The sequence below is a fragment of the Conger conger genome, chromosome 8, assembly GCF_963514075.1.
Source record: "Conger conger chromosome 8, fConCon1.1, whole genome shotgun sequence".
NCBI lineage: Eukaryota > Metazoa > Chordata > Actinopteri > Anguilliformes > Congridae > Conger > Conger conger.
In genome coordinates, this window is record NC_083767.1 from 31638739 (window position 1) to 31650830 (window position 12092).

The 12092-nt window shown below is 39.4% G+C and overlaps 1 protein-coding gene across 5 annotated transcripts in view; it reads right to left on the reverse strand.

Annotated features, from left to right (window-relative positions):
• LOC133135724 (V-type proton ATPase 116 kDa subunit a 3-like) overlaps positions 1 to 11702 on the reverse strand; it is a 35913-nt gene extending 24211 nt beyond the window's left edge. For all 5 annotated transcript variants that reach the window (XM_061252955.1, XM_061252952.1, XM_061252954.1 and 2 more), the window contains exons 1-8: positions 11556 to 11702; positions 6605 to 6727; positions 6417 to 6495; positions 5971 to 6119; positions 5452 to 5547; positions 2530 to 2591; positions 1638 to 1764; positions 1077 to 1159 (exon numbers count right to left, since the gene is read on the reverse strand). In XM_061252955.1, the coding sequence (XP_061108939.1) occupies positions 1077 to 1159; positions 1638 to 1764; positions 2530 to 2591; positions 5452 to 5547; positions 5971 to 6119; positions 6417 to 6495; positions 6605 to 6721 (713 nt within the window). In that variant the 5' untranslated portion in view covers positions 6722 to 6727; positions 11556 to 11702. The remainder of the gene's footprint in view (positions 1 to 1076; positions 1160 to 1637; positions 1765 to 2529; positions 2592 to 5451; positions 5548 to 5970; positions 6120 to 6416; positions 6496 to 6604; positions 6728 to 11555) is intronic.
• Positions 11703 to 12092: the final 390 nt, after the last annotated feature.

Consider the following 12092-nt stretch of genomic DNA (forward strand, 5'->3'; position numbering starts at 1 on the left):
AGAAAACCTTTCAGCATGACAATGACCCATATAGCCAAGACAATGTCATTGTTTTGGTTTTCTCAATGACAGTCAGAGACCCAGCCAAAACCCAGATTTAAACCCCATAGAACATCTGTGGAAAGACCTGAAGATGGCAGTTCACAGACGCTTCCCAACCAATCTGACGGAGTTTGAGAGGATCTGCCAGGAAGAATGGGATAAACTGCCCAAATCCAAAGCTTATAGAGACTTACCCAAGAAGACTCAAAGCAAATTGAATTGCTTCAAAAGGGGCTTCGACAAAGTACTAAATCAAAGGTCTGAATACTTATATAAATGAGATTTCAATTTTAGAATTTTTTATTTTTTAATTTTTTTTATTTTTTTATGTGCAACTATTTTTTGTTGTTACTTCATCATTATGGGTCATTGAGTGTAGATTAATGGGGAAAAATTGAAATTTTATCTATTTAAAATGAAATCTACAACACAAAGTATGCAAGAAGTGAAGGGATCTGAATACTTATAGAATATTCTGAAGCCACTGTAAATGCATTTACAGTAGCTTCAGGCTTCACCACACTACAGAGGCTGAGATGTCACGAGATGTCACGATTTTGGTATCTTTTTTTAAGATAAGACATTTGATTTTACTGCGTAAGGTTGTCTAAAAAGTGCAATCTGAATTACCTCCTCCACAACAAGCTGTCAATGGTAGGCTTAGCTAGAATTAAAAAGCTATATTTTTCATGCCTGCTGTGTCAATGTTGCTATAAGGTGATCATTAAAGGTGCTGTCTTGTACAATAACAGGTTATTCATGTTTGTCTTCTAAAATTGTATTTGTATATTTTCTGCCAGTGTGAGGGCATGCTATACATTTATTGTGTTATTATTGTAGGCTTATTGTGGCATGGAAACGTTATTAATGCTTACCCAAATTTTCACATAGTTTTTGCTAATGGACAGTAAAGTTGATATTGTTTTGGTTTTCTTTTGCGTTCCAGCACAAATTCCTTTTGTTTCTGGTTTTTGTTTCCATTTTCAAGCCCTGGTAACCATCCAATTACTCATCAATCTGAAGAGTCAACCTACCAATCACAGATCTTCTTCACCTTCTGGCCAATCTGGTCCCCCCAATAGGAGATGAGGAAAACTGTCCACTGCACCATCTCCCCCTGTGATAGATTGAAAATTAATTTGGTGATCAAAACAGAGTGCAGATACTCTGTGTTTCCACCCCTCCATCCATCCATCCATCCATCCATCCATCCATCCCCCATCTCTTACATTGCGTAATGTCAGTTCATAATAGTACTGCAGAAATAAAAATGTGAAGGAGTGGAATATATGGTGGGACCCTAATCTCTCACAGTGAAGTAGTGAAGTCTAGAGTAAACTTTCATCTCTCACAGTGAAGCAGTGAAGTCCACAGTAGGACCATCTCTCAAAGTGAAGGAGTGAAGTCGACAGTAGGACCCTAATCTCCCACAGTGAAGGAGTGATATCAATGGTAGAACCCTAATCACTCACAGTGAAGAAGTGAAATCTAAAGGAAGACCCTACTCTCTGACAGTGAAGGAGTGAAATGTAAAGTAGGACCCCAAACACTCACAGTGAAGGAGTGAATTTTATGGTAGGCCCCTGATCCCTTACAGTATCTGGAAGTTCCAGCTTCTGTTCCATTTCCCGAAAATCCATGATGATGTAACCACGACAAGCTCGCCATAGCAACCGTTCAAAGCCGGGGGCTTTCCAAGGGTGGACCACACCCGCCACAAAACTAAATATGAAAAAAAAAGAGGAACTGAGACAGCTGCCAGATTCAGGGTGTAAAAACACCAACTAATCTGTTAAGACCACTTTGAAACCAAGTTAACCATAATCTGTTACTGTTGTTCTCACAATTGTTTACATTATTACTAGGGTTGTGTTCACTTGAATGGTTTTATTGCTACTTACATTTGGCTATGGAAGCTGTTTATTGTTGTTCCTGCATAAGTGTATACTTTACATTATTGGCATTTGGCAGACGCGCTTATCCAGAGCAACGTACAGTTGATTAGACTAATCCTCCCCTGGAGCAATGCAGGGTTAAGGGCCTTGCTCAAGGGCCCAACGGCTGTGCGGATCTTATTGTGGCTACACTGGGATTAGAACCACCAACCTTGCATGTCCCAGTCATTTACCTTAACCACCACGCTACAGGCCGCCCCATAAAGTAATAACTTTATTATTACGTGCGCTGTGTTTCCTAAAATGGTTTTAGAGCTAAAATCCTTCATCAGATTAATCTGCAAGGATCAAGTTCTTATCGATGTGGTCATTCCTAGCATTTGAAACTGTACTTCAGCATTCAGCACACATTCAGTTATGGTCATGAACATTGTTGTGCATAGTTTTGGATCAGAGCATCTGCTAAATGCCGAAAATGTAATGTAATGTAAAATATAACACCTAGAACTGATATAATTAAACACAATATTTTATTCTCTTCGAAAAAATCCAAGTGAATGCAAGAAGCAGTAATTCACCTATCACAATTCACCTGAGTCTGATGTCCTGTCTGTTGTCCAATAAGCCTGAAGATTCCAGGTTGGGGGGTGGGACCTGGTGGGGTAGAGAAGGGGAAAGCACTAGCTGTATATTATATTAGAAACAAACACAATCACGTGCTTAATACTGCATTCATGTACAGTTAAACATTAGTTTCCGAGTTTGAGGCATCTCCTAAGAGCAAAATGGTGTGAGCAGTTGAGCCAAGAATAATAATTATATTGTCAGAGAACTTCAATAATGCTCATGACATCCTTCCTTAACCCCTTTTCTTAACACAAGCTTGAAAATGACATACCCAAAACAACATTAACATTCTGCATAGTTTTTTCTAAGCTATGTCTAGGCAGTTTTACAAAAAGGACATTTGGAGACTCTAAAAGGACACAGAAACAAAATGATATTATGGGACTTATGAGGTGTAAAACACTGTACTTTTATACCAATATATTCATTGAGGTCCATTGATTTAACCAACCAACCCACATCAACAAGTCAAACATATTCCTCAATTTCACAAGCTATTTATTATTCAAAAGCAGGCTTGCTCCTTATTGATAAGCATACTGAATAATAATACATTATTTTGACAATGCATTTAGATGCTCACCAATATAAAATGGGGTCACCTCACTGAAAATACCATCTATACTATCTATACCATCTGTGGAGTCAAAGGCGTTTTCCTCAGAAATATTCACCCAGATGAGGAATTCATTGGAAATCCCCCAAGTCCCCTACTTAGACAGAGCCACTGCAAAATAAGTGTTTTTTTGTAAAACAAACATTTTTGGCATTTGGCACTCTCAGCGTGCACATTGAAACATTGCACTTTGTTACGCAGGCAAAAAAATGCTGTGTTGTTTTATGAAAGCCGAACAAATTATACACTAAATTATACACTAAAATGCTTTTTAGTCGTCACTTCTATAACATTCCTGTAGTCGGTTCTTTGATGAGGGGAAGTTATGCTGAATTTTCTCTGCAACAAACTATACACTGTTGGAAAGGTCATGAGCTAAAATGCTTCTCAGTCGTCACTTCAATACCATACCCCTAGCTGGCAGTATGATGACCAGAAATGTTTGCTCACGAATTGGGGTGAACGCATATACTTAACTGCATTATGGTTACTGGTCAGAGAAGCTTGTACATGAGCTCACCGTATTCCAGAGAGAAAAAAGGAATGAATGAATTGCAAAATTATGACTTCTGAGAAGAGCAGCACATGAACGCAGCATTAATTGTCAGAATGTTCACATTTTTATATTTGTGTAGATTATTTTTACACAAATATAAAATAACAAGTGTTATTTCGTGCCATTCTACACATGTAGCCAATTGACATTCCTGGCAGTTCGACAAGTTCCGGCATGTTCTGACAAGTTACTGATGTCCTGCTGATCTGGATCAATTTCAGACCCTGCCAAGCTGCAGGGCCCAAAGCTCAAAAACACACTGCACACAGGGTATTGCAGTAGTTTCCAAACTTGGTCCAGACTGAGCCCCTCCCCATATATGCTGGTTTTCTTGTCCTCCACAATTTCCAACCCAGAATTTTAACAAGCTGTTATTTTTTCTTAAGTGCTTTTCATTTTTTTTAGATTATTTACTTTCTTCAGCCATATGTTTGCAATGTAGCACAATAAGCACAATACGAATATGGGAATTATATTCTTCATGGCATGCATTGGTATTTATGATATAATGTGGGTTAAGAGGGCAAATAATCCCTCACACATGAAAAGCACATAATTAAGGCAGCTAGTTAAAGTTCAGGAATTCCAATTAACCGTTAGCAAAATGTCCACAAGTCTAGCCCTCCTTTACAAAACTAAACAACTGTTGCTGCGTTGATCGAATCAGCTGGCAGCATCTGCTGAAGTGAATTACTACTATTCGTTTTTGGAAGTATAATTCAATATCTTTGAAAAGTACTCAACCATGGAAAAATTGACAAATTATGCACTTTTTTTAAACAGGGTTATGTTTTACAAACTTACTCCTTATGTTCATAAGGTGGGGGAAGGTATTGTTCAGTATTACATTGATAGTGCTGGAAAAAGTTATGCGGGATAAAATTTAAGGGATGCGTACATATATGCTTATGCTGATATGCTTATGATGATGAATCAAGATATGCTAAATAAAATTTTTAAAGAAAACAAAGGCAATGCTTCAGGCAAGTAACAGCAAACTTTCAAAAAGAGGAACACAGTGTGAAGATACAGTATGAAAAGATGTCCAGTTGTGATAAGAGGCCCTATAACTGCTGTCCTAGAGAAACACTTAAGATTGTTTTTCTGGGTACGCTCTCTTCAGCTGAATAAAACTAATCTGATGAACCCATTGCTGCTTGGTGGAGAGTCTGTTGTCTGTTTCTGCAATTAGCTACCGAAGTTGTTGGAATAAACATATGACTGCAAGGTTTGCAAAAAAGTTATGTTATCCCAAGAAGTGCTCACTAACATTAGGTATGCTTCTAGAGCTAGTTTGACCTTACTAATGTTAGTATACATTTAACTACCAGCAGGTCTTTGTCCAATTTAACCTACTCTAACATTACACTGCTCGCAGGCTAACATTTTACAGTCACATCACTTTGATGCGATTTAATCACTCGACTAAATGCAGCGAATAGACTAGCCATGTTATCTGCTATTATTAATCAGCAAAACAGCCTATAGCATGCATTCGAACAAATGTGTGTCCAGAGCTAGATGTCGGTGGAGGTCTGGCCTAGCAACCATTTCTAAGCAGTTATTGGTGGACTGCGATGTCAATCATACATTTGCGAACAGTCAATTGCGGTTGGAATGAAAACCATCATACACAGACGGGGCTGTGGACCGAGTCTGGGAACCACTGCTGTATTCAGTTTCCTATAGAAGATGTTGAGATTTTAGTCCCTGACCTGTGAGGCAGTAAGGGAGTGTGTATGTGTAAGCACTCCTCTGTACTGACTGAGCTGGGTCAGCTGAGCGCGGAGGCTGTCTCTGTTCCGAGAAACCTTGAACAAAGGAAGAGAAAACAATGATGAGAACAGGGTACCCAGCTAACAGTTTATAGTCTATACAGTCTTAAAACGGCACAGTGCCTGCACATTTAAGTCCATTCCAGGAGGGGTGCAGTGTCTTCAGTCCTGCAATACTCTTGTCTTTCCACAACTTTTCCAAAATATTTGGGCTTAAAATACATTTTAGAAATTCTAAAAACAGCTCAGTAAGGTAGCCATTTCCCTGCCAGCCAATAGGCAGCAGATATTGGTACCCAGGGGTGAATGTGCAAATTAATGACCAATGCTTTGATGCAAATTGCTCAATCAAGTGCTATCGATATTACCAAACGAATCCAATTAATTGCAAAATGATGAAGACTTGTAGGTCGAGATGAAAATTGTGGGCGGCGATAATGCCTATTTTTGCCCCCACACCTCTTTCAGCTCTCTTGCCAGTCTCTCGCTCTCCTCCTCTATGGTCAGCAGTTCTCTGGGCTGGGGGGCTGACGGGGCAGGGCAGGGTGGTGGAAGCGGACCTTCCAGGGGGGGTGACAGGGAGCGATTAATCTCCTGCTCCAGGATGGCTGGAGAAAGATGGGATGGAGGAAAGGAGGGGTGGGGAAAATGGAGGAGAGAAAGGAGGTTAGTCCAGGAGTTAAACTCTATCAGGGCTGCTGGGTGGATCATCCTGTTAAGTGACTATTCTTGTGCATGGATGGGTATCAAAACTAGACTGTGCCATGCAAACTGCAGCCGGCAGCCAGTGGGGCAATTGCCTCCCAGGAATGGGAGTTTTTCCAATCAGCTGGGAAGACAGCATCTCAATATGCAACAGCTGCTGGTCAATCTGGAAAATAGCATGAAGTTTAAAAAAGACTCACAGAAGGTCTTCTCCATCTCCTCACATCTTCTCACCTCACCCACAAACTTTCTCTGAAACGCATTGACGTTTGGGTTCAGCTGAGGAAGAGAGAGAAAGAAATTGTATACAACTCATTAAAAAGACCAAATCACATCAAAGGACTGTAAACATACATGAGATGCTCGTTAACACAAACAGGGTGCTCACATCTCTGAATTCAACCAATCCCAGCTCTCCAAGTTCACTGACACAGTTGTAGGCTGATCCTGACTGGAGAAAAAGTTGCACCAGACATACCTCCTCGCTGCGAAACAGCGCACCCATATTAACCTGTGACAGAGAGAAAATGTGAAATTAGGATAGAATGACAGAGAGCTCTGTCTGGATTTAACTGAATATAAATATAATGCAGTTATATAATTTATTACATAAAAATAATAATATTTGTGGCCATTCCAAAACCTTCATCCATCTTTCCTGGAAGTAGGCTACTTCATGGTTGATTTCGAGGTATCATTGTCTTGCTGGAATACTCAACCTCTCTTCAACTTCAATGACTGGACTGACCTTTGAAGATTAGCCTCTAGAATCCATTCTTCATTCCACTCGCACAATATTTCCTGTGCCCCTAGCTGCCATACAACCACAAAGCATAATGGATCCACCTCTACGCTTCACAGTTGGCAAGGTGTTCTTCTCTACAAAGGCTTCACCCTTTTTTCTCCAAACAAACTTTCTTTGGTGGTGGTCAATTTTGGTTTTGTCAGTCCAAAGCACATTGGTCCAAAAGGCTTCAGGCTTCTCAATGTTTTCTTTAGCATACTTCAGACGCTTAATTTTGTGTTGAGGTCGTTCTTTCTGGCAACTCTGCCATGTACAGTCGTGTTCAAGAAAATAGCAGTACAACACCAGTAACCTGATGAACCATTGTTATTAGTAGTAGTGATATTTCTGCATTGCAAATACTTTACTTGTAGATGTAGTAGTGTAATAGAAAAACAACAGACCCAACTGTCATGACATGCATGCTGCTTGTTCTGAGTATTTTGATGTATTCAAACTGATCCATGATCCCTGGTATACGAACCCAACGCCGTAGTATGAGTAGTACATCCCCATACCATGATTTTTGCGCCACCATACTTCACTGTCTTCACAGTGTACTGTGCCTTGAATTCAGTACCCGGGGGTGCTGACGTACTGTCGACGACCACTAGACCCGAAAAGAACAATTTTACTCTCATCAGTCCGCAAAATGTTACACTATTTCTCTTTGGGCCAAGATATTATTATTTATAAACAGTAAAAATTACAATAAAAGCAATCTTACTTTAACATTTGCAAAAAAGGCCTCGTGTTTAACATTTACAGTCCAGGTTTTCCTCTGGCTCTGTTGACCAAAATATTAATTGTAAAATGATAATTAATTAACTGCAAACTAATATATATCCATCTACAATGATATTTATAAGAATCAATATGTACAGTAACTGTTAATTTTATGTCCATAGAATGAAGAATAGTTTAATTGGTCATTCAGAACAGAAGCTTGTAAAAGAAGAAATAGCCGTGACTTGTAGCCTCAGGTGATGACTTCCTGCCAACCCTCAACAATAATGGAAGTCGTGCTGCATTGGCCATATAACATATCTAGTTATAAAAGGATACCAGTTTGTTATCAGTAGCAATAAGCATATTAGCTATTAGGCTAGTTAGCTTGCCGAATTTACAAATATCCACCTGAGGCACAACGCTTCTACAACTATGCTCGCAACGCTCGCTACTATGTTTGAGCAAACTATGGCTAATTTGCTTGTTGCTTCTGATAGCGAACTGGTATTATTTTATAACTAGATAGTCTTCGCTTGGATAATAAGCAATAGTGATTCAGTTTCAGTGATCGCTTTTCTGGAGTGCAATTTGGGCAGCTACACGTGAACAATCAGAATTGGCCTCCATGACATTCGCTGTGGCAATTAGAACTAATTTTCAACCAATGAGCTTGAATTATTGTACAGCCATACAATGTTTTGGTACAGAGCGACGGGCCACCAACTGTATACTTGAAACGTGAATTTAAGGACTATAAACACAGGCAGAGGGTGAGTCAACATGTCAGTGAACCTTTTTCAACGATAGGAAGGGATTTACAATTGTTGGAAATCTCACTTATTGTACCTTTAAGGACTTAACTGGTTTCTGCTGCAATTTGCTTCCTTTTTTGCACCAAAGAGAATTACATTAACTCCCATGTACAACCGGCTTTTCTCTACTACCATGCTCTCTTTCAAAATGCACACACAACAATCAAACTCATTTGACCAGCGGCCTCACATACACACATTGACCATTCGGAACACTCAAAACAGAAAAAATCCCCATGATTCCCACTCTTAAAGCTGCATACCCTCATTTACTGAAATGATCCAGAAGAGAACCAAATCCATAATAGATCTTAATTCCAAAAACATTTGAAAGGCAGAGAAACATCAATTAAAAAAATCCTTAATCTTGGCCTTTAAAAAAAAAAAAAATTTTATCCGGGAATTTGGGGCGATAAATCCGTTAAAACTGACTGATGGGCCTTGCCTATGCCCTACATGTTTGCTCAGACTGAATTCTATGTAGTAGGCGACATTACTATCGAAATTAGAAAAGAAACTTGCAAAGTTTAAGGCTAATAATTAAACACTGGTGAACAAGGCATAAAAAAGTATTGGAACAGCAAGGTCAATTCATTTGTTTTTACTGTACACTGAAGACAACTGAGTTTGAGGTCAAAAGATATACATGAGAGGACAGCTGGTATTTCATGGTATTTTTATCTAGATTAACAATGAACAACTTAGAATATATCACCTTTTGTATCTGATCACCCAATTTCTTTGGTGAGCAAAAGTACTGGAACATGTGACTGACATGTGTTTCTTGTTGCCCAGATGTGTCCTGTTAGATTGATTGGTTAAACAATAAATAGTTCTGAATGTCAACTCTTGGTTTTAGCCTTGGATTTTGCCTGTGAAGACTGCATTTATGTTAGAAAAGATAAACCATGAAGACGAGAGAGCTGTCTTTGGAAGAAAAGCAAGCCATTTTGAACTTTAGAAAAGAGGGGAAATGGATCAGAGCCACTGCACAGGCATTGGGGATAGCTTATACAACAACTTTGAATGTCCTGAAAAAGAAATAAACCACTGGTGTACTGAGAAACAGACATCAAATAGATCGACCAAGGAAAACAACAGCAGTTGATAACAGAAACACTGAGAGCTGTGAAGAAAAACCCCCAAACATCACGTGACATCACAAACAATCACCACAGGGCAGGGGTGAAGGTATCAATCAACCATTTGAAGAATACTTTTATGGACTGATGAGACCAAGATTAATTTTGGAAAGGCCAAAGTGTGGAGAAAGAAGGGATCTGTTCATGATCTAAAATATACAAGCTCAACTGTGAAGCACGATGAGGAAGTGGCATGGCTTGGGCTTGCATGGCTGCTTCTGGAGTGGGCTCACTCATCTTTATTGAGGATGTAACTCATGTTGGTAGCAGCAAGATGAATTCAGAAGTCTACAAAAACATTCTGACTGACAACTTACAGAGAAATGTGTCCTAACTAATTGGGAGGAACTTCATCATTCAGCAAGACAAAAACACACTGCCAACACAACAAAAGACCTCATTGGGGAGAGAAAGTGGAAGGTTTTAGACTTTCCAAGTCCATCTCCATAACCAAATGTTTTAAAATATTGAAATACTTTCTGTTCCAAAACTTTTGCTCACCTAAAAATTGGGTGGTCTGATATCAAAGGTGCCATGTTCTAAGTAGTTTAACACATCTCGGTGTAAATACCAAAAAATAAAAGCTGCGATACTGAACTCTCGTCTCGTGTTCATCGTTTTTATCTCAAGCCCCAATGGGGAAATATTTAACTGATGTACTAACATTATAAGACCTAAAAGTTACTATATATTATACATTTGATCCAAGAGGCCTCTCATATTTTTCATATATTATATACATCATATATTTGAAAGGTACGTGACTGTACATGATCCATTTCACCATACAGTAACATGGTAATGGTGTGACATTGTGGTGGGGAAGCTGTTGCTAACAAGAGACTACTAACCGGGCAGGTTTACACGGTGGTGTTCGGACCATCGTGAGCGAACACGGTCTTCGAACACAGGGTTGTGCAATTAGTTGTCGTTTTCTCGATAATTATTGGTCCAATTCACATCAAGTAGAGGTTTTTTTTGTTGTTTGTCCGATATCGTCAATAAAAAACCATAGTCATAAACCACATTCCGCAGGAGAAAAACTATAATTGAACGGACGTTAACTTCTGGTGGAAGCGGCCGTTTGTTTCCCCGTATTCTGTTCGGAACACGGTGAGTTTACGTTAGGTTTTTCCATATGTTGGAACATAACATATAGATCATGATATAGACTATGCAGCCTTTTCGATTCATTTTTTAAGGGTGTGAATAATTTTGGAGCCAATTCCTAAGTGAGCCCAGGCGTCAATTTTGTTTTATGATTGTATGTGGAACGCTCAATGTGATTATATTATTGTGATAACAGGCAGAACGTTCCTCAGGTTTCAAATTTAATTCAGTTATGGTAGTCATTAGGCAGTCGCTTTGGCGCAAACCCGTTGAGGAAGCAACATTAAAGTTTCACGTCCAAAGCGTAGTAGACTAACGTTACTTAGCTAAGCGATGAAAGGAAGTCATTATTCGCTCGGTAGACAAGTGACCTGTTTATTTCAGCGAAACGGTGAGTAGTTTGGTTCGCCGGTAAGAAAGACATTGACCGTTTTAACTAACCAGAGACTTTGAGAACCTTAGTTGAGAACATGACCAGATTAGCTAGATAACTGATCGTTTTCGGTTAAGTGACGATTGCGGTAGTTTATTTCTAGCGATCTTCGCAAACAAACTAACGTAAGTAACTATCCTAGTCTTGTTTACCATGTGACATTCATAAATTCGCTCGTGTGTGCAATGTTGAGACTATCTGCAGGCACAGCTAGCCAGCAAGCTAACGTTAACTTAACCCTTACGGCTCATTGCTGGTGTAGCTAGTTGCCATTCTGATATATAACGTTAGCAATCTAGGTAACCAGCAGGGCAACACGTCAAACCTACCTCGCTCTTCTCTCTCCGAGGATCGCTTGCACACACTCTGAAGGTTAATTCCACCCACGATGAAGTCGCCTGAGAGCACAATCGCAGAGTAAAACCAAGTTGGTAACCAGCTGATGAAGTTCATCACATACTTCCCGTTTTTCGCCAGTCACATGACTTTGCTAGACACTTCCTGTTTTTCCAGTAGCCACGTGACTTCGCCGTACTCCCGTGACAAGTTGACATTTTCATTTCGGGTCACCTGCCTGCCTGGTCCTCGTAACTGGAGCTTATGAAAATGAATAAATGCAAACGTTAAAAGTCCACCACACTATCGATGAAAAACAGAAGCTGTATCTTCGTCTATCAACCGATCTTATACCAACAATAATGTGTGATTTTAAGATTTCACGAGGCAATTTAACCGGCATTAACAGCAGTTACTAATGTTTTCAAAATATTTACTTCAAATGAACAAAGATAATTACAGGCTTTTTGTTTGTGTACATGCACTTCATATTTCAATAAATGTTGTTAGACTGAACAAAGGATGAAAAA